At 33.3% G+C, this 4157-nt stretch overlaps 1 protein-coding gene across 1 annotated transcript; it reads right to left on the bottom strand.

Moving 5' to 3' along the window:
* Window positions 1–1164: 1164 nt before the first annotated feature.
* On the bottom strand, window positions 1165–3052 carry LOC107009419 (NEP1-interacting protein-like 1). Its single transcript, XM_015208755.2, has 5 exons — window positions 2637–3052; window positions 2075–2253; window positions 1850–1933; window positions 1604–1771; window positions 1165–1506 (listed from the first exon to the last, which is right to left on the bottom strand). Exons 1-5 carry the CDS (start codon window positions 2800–2802, stop codon window positions 1384–1386), a joined length of 720 nt encoding a protein of 239 aa, XP_015064241.1. The 5' UTR covers window positions 2803–3052; the 3' UTR covers window positions 1165–1383.
* Window positions 3053–4157: the final 1105 nt, after the last annotated feature.

Genomic DNA, 4157 nt, shown 5'->3' with positions numbered 1-4157 from the left:
GGGGGGGGGGGGGCAGTGAGGGGTCAAGGTTGATATTTTCAATATGCCCAAATTCAACTTCATATTTGGTATATATGAAGGTCTATTTGAAAATTGAATGAAGCGTGTTTGATGTAGATATATATTGACATTTGTTCGTTTTATTTGTGGAAAGTGTCTTTGAACAAGCATTCTTTGACCTGCTCAAATCCATATAATTGAACTTGATGTCTTAATCTGTATCATGTCCAAAATGGTGTCCCACGAACAATAATGAATATATGTTTGGTTGCACTACAGAAATAAAGCATTTATGGACAAACTCATTAGGTTTGGAAGATTCAGCTCCATTTTTTCAAGTGTAAAACGCTTTTCATTTCATAAAGTTTTCTACCTTTCAACTTACCCGTACGCAAGAATCTCCTATACATACATTCCCTGGTCTCTCATATCTAATCGTAATAATGACTAATTGGCATAATAACAAGTGAGAGCAGGTTCTCAAGTGTCGCAGTAAGGGTGGGATTATAAGCAAATAGTATGAGGCAACCTATTTAAGTCAAGCATCCTACCTAAAAACAAAGACAATGTAAAAACCCTCCAATGCAAAGCAGTTCCAAAAGTCAAGTTATAACTAACTTTTATAATGTTGCAGAAGTCAAGAAAAGTGTATAACTAACAATTGTTGATGAAATTCAAGCATTGGCACCGGCAGGCGAAAAAAATATCTTATCATCTACTGGTTACAGGCCTGCCCAGCTAGTAGAAGCATAGACAAAAATAATAGTATTTATTTTACAGCAAGTACCAAATTTAAGTATGACTTTATGCAAGAGGTGTGAGTTGAAACGTCAGCAGCATAATGGTTGGTGCATGAACATCAAAATAATACTCAGTAAACTAATTCTTCAAGCACCTCAGTAAACTAATTTTACAATAGGCATATGCCAAAGCACCTTATCTACAACAATAACAACATACCCAAGTGCAATATCAGAAGTAGGGTAGGAGAGGGTAGGGGAGGATGTAGGACCTTATCCCTACGTAAAGAGGTTGTTTCCAACAGACAACTCGGCTCAAAAGAATCAAAGCACCTTGTCTAAGAGGAGAATTGCAGATGTCTTGTTAAGTCAATTAAGATCAAGGTAGTTGTTATCTTGCACAAGGCAAATGCAAAACAAAAGGCACAGTAATACAAAGTGCTATTTTGTGGAAGTAGAATACTCTAAAATTGCTCAAAATTCTATACATAGTGGTAAACAATCAAAGCTCAAAGGAGCGCAACTCTAATTTACATTATATTTTCAGGAAAATTGGTACAAGCGAGGACAAGAAATAGAGAAATCCTACAGCCAAGTATGAGGAAATAAAATAACCACATTATAATTTACAGAGTATAGTCACCTATAGATCCCTTCTGCACAATGGACAAGATCCATGCCTCAACAGCCATGTATCGATGCAAGGAAGGTGAAACATGTGATGACATTGTGGTAAACATCTAGCAGTCTCTCCTCGTTGGAAGTCCTAGAAAGATAGAAACCGAGAACAGCGTTCAGAATCAATTAAGCAATTCAAAAACAGACAATACAATAACAAAAGAAAATGTATAGATGTGTCTTACCTGTAGGCAGACTGAACAGGAGACTCTCTCTCCCGAATCATCCACATCATTATCATTAGTAATTACAATCTTAGGTATCTTTTCAACAGAATCTCCAGGTAAACCCTTTGCCCCGCCCACATCGAAAATGTTAGGGAACTCGTCATACGCAGATTCAATGGCTCCCATCTGTCCAACAATAAGAGAGTGTTACAAATGAAGTTTCAAGCAGAATCCCACAATTCAACCAATTAGGCTACAACATACCTGACTCTGTACTGCACTTAGCATTGCAGGACCAATCCGCTCACGAACTAGTCTACCACTTAATAGGCTCGCGATTACATCAATCTGTACAATTCAAGAGTTGTATCTATTAATCAAATGTCAATGGATCATGAAATAGAACTCACATTTTTCACATAAAGTTGTCCCTTTTATACAAGTTACAGAGAATTAGTCAGCTCAATGAGAAGAAGCAACGATTCTTACCAAGTAAAGAAGACAACCAATTCCAGATTCATCAGACTGCCATAGTAATAGAGATGATTCAAAGACTTCAAGAGAGAAAACAGCACCAGATATGGCACCAACTGCAGCACCTCTAACAAATCCACTTTCTGTCTCCTGTCCTATCAAAGCTCCAGTCATTGCTCCTAATAAGGTGCCCACTACAACAACCAAATTCATTCTACATTAGCTTCCCACAAAGCTAACTACGGTGAGAGTAAAATATTAACAGACCTTACCACTAGATTAGCATCGCCAAAAAGCGAAAAAGGAAACAACTTTTTTTATAAATTAAAGTAAGTAATTCCATCCTAAACATTTGGAACATAATCACCCACAAAAATACAAGATATAAGCTTAAAAATTCAAAAATTGTCCCTTCTCAGATTCTTTTCCCTAATTTCAACCCAAATCACAAATTCAACCAAATAACCGATTGTAGAACAAAATTCCCCAGAACCCCACGTTACAAAACTGTACGCCATCAAATGGAATCGCACAATTTGGGGCAAAAATCATAAGAAAAAACAAAAATAATACCCACCTAGTGCAAAGAAAAAGGTGAAGATTGCAGAGAATACATTGCCGACGATCGTAGATACGGCAAAGCTAAAACAATATTTAACCCTTTCAACGAAATCTCCGATTGAAAAATTAGAAAGAGAGGATGATGAAGGCAAAGCACGAGATGGGTATGCATAAAAGTCCATTCTTTTTTTGTAGGTCGATGGATTCGAAAATTTTTTTGGGGTTTGTCCTTACTAGTATAAAGATTCTGGGGCTCCAAGAAAGCAGCAAATATATATGTGTTTTTTTGAAAGTAGCGATGTATATATATAAGAGTAGGCAAAGAGAAGAAGGTGTATACAGCAAAAGGAGTAATCTTCGTTGCTAAGACAAGTTGACAATTACCCTACAAGAACCAGCTCGCATTTATGACTTTGCTTACTTTTTCGATCAAGATGAGAGTGAAAACGAAAGCATAAAAATAAAAGGTAAAGAAAAAATTATATGGTATGATCGAGATTGAATTAAAATTTGGCTTTTTTGCGAAAATTCAAAGAAAGTGAAGTTTTTTTTTTTTGGTCTTTAGCTAGCGTGAATTTTTTATGTGAGATATTTCAAGCTCTCTTTTATAGAATTTTCGATAGATATTTTCGCTAATTATGTAGATGAAGCTATTAAATTTATGGAAAATTAATCATTATAAAGGATTTTGTAAAAATAAGTAATAAAATGTTCTTCTTATACATTTTCAATATAAATTCTTAAAATGTTTTTATTCATACATTTAAGAATTTATTTAGTAGATAGCTTACCTCTACGATAAATAAAATTTGAAATAACAAGTGTCAGAAGAGATTCGAATTCGATGAAAAGGGTAAGTAATTTTTTTATATAAATTTGCATAATTATCCTTCCCCCAATTAATTTTGAGTTTGGATTAAATTTAAAATTTATTTCTTTTACATCATATCAAAACAAAGGAGCACCTCTAGAAAATTGATGGCCGAAAGCCAAATTCAAATAGAGATCTTAAATTTGAATATATTTTTTTTATGAAATTTATTATAACTAATTATTTAATTTTTCTTGAGACATAATACTCATAATTTAGCAAACTTCTATACTTCTTTGCTTTTTTATGAAAAGTTTATATTTTGTACAAATAATACTCCATGTTTTTTTTAAAAATATGTATAGCCTATTATTTTTTAAGAAGATAAGGCCCCTCAAATTTTGAAGCCTAAGGCGATTTTTTTTTCTTTCAAAATATAAAGTTGTCACTGTCAAATCATGATTAGTTTAATTATACTGATAATGAACGGTGAACTCTAAATTAAATGATTCATATAGCAGATATTTATTCTTAACCGAGGCAAATGTTAAAGAGTACGTACTCCCACATTGTACGAAAAGAAATAAGTAATTTTCTTATATTATTTAAACAATTTCCATTTCATAAACTAATTTTGAAATTTGAATCAAAGTTCAAAATTCATTTTTTTTTCTTCAATTGTATCCCCTTCTCATTTTCTTTTTGAATTTCCCTTCTTTTTTCAGA

Source organism: Solanum pennellii, chromosome 2, assembly GCF_001406875.1.
Source record: "Solanum pennellii chromosome 2, SPENNV200".
Classification (NCBI taxonomy): Eukaryota; Viridiplantae; Streptophyta; class Magnoliopsida; order Solanales; family Solanaceae; genus Solanum; species Solanum pennellii.
Note: the sequence above shows the minus strand (reverse complement) of the source record. Positions and strands in the feature narration are given on the sequence as shown.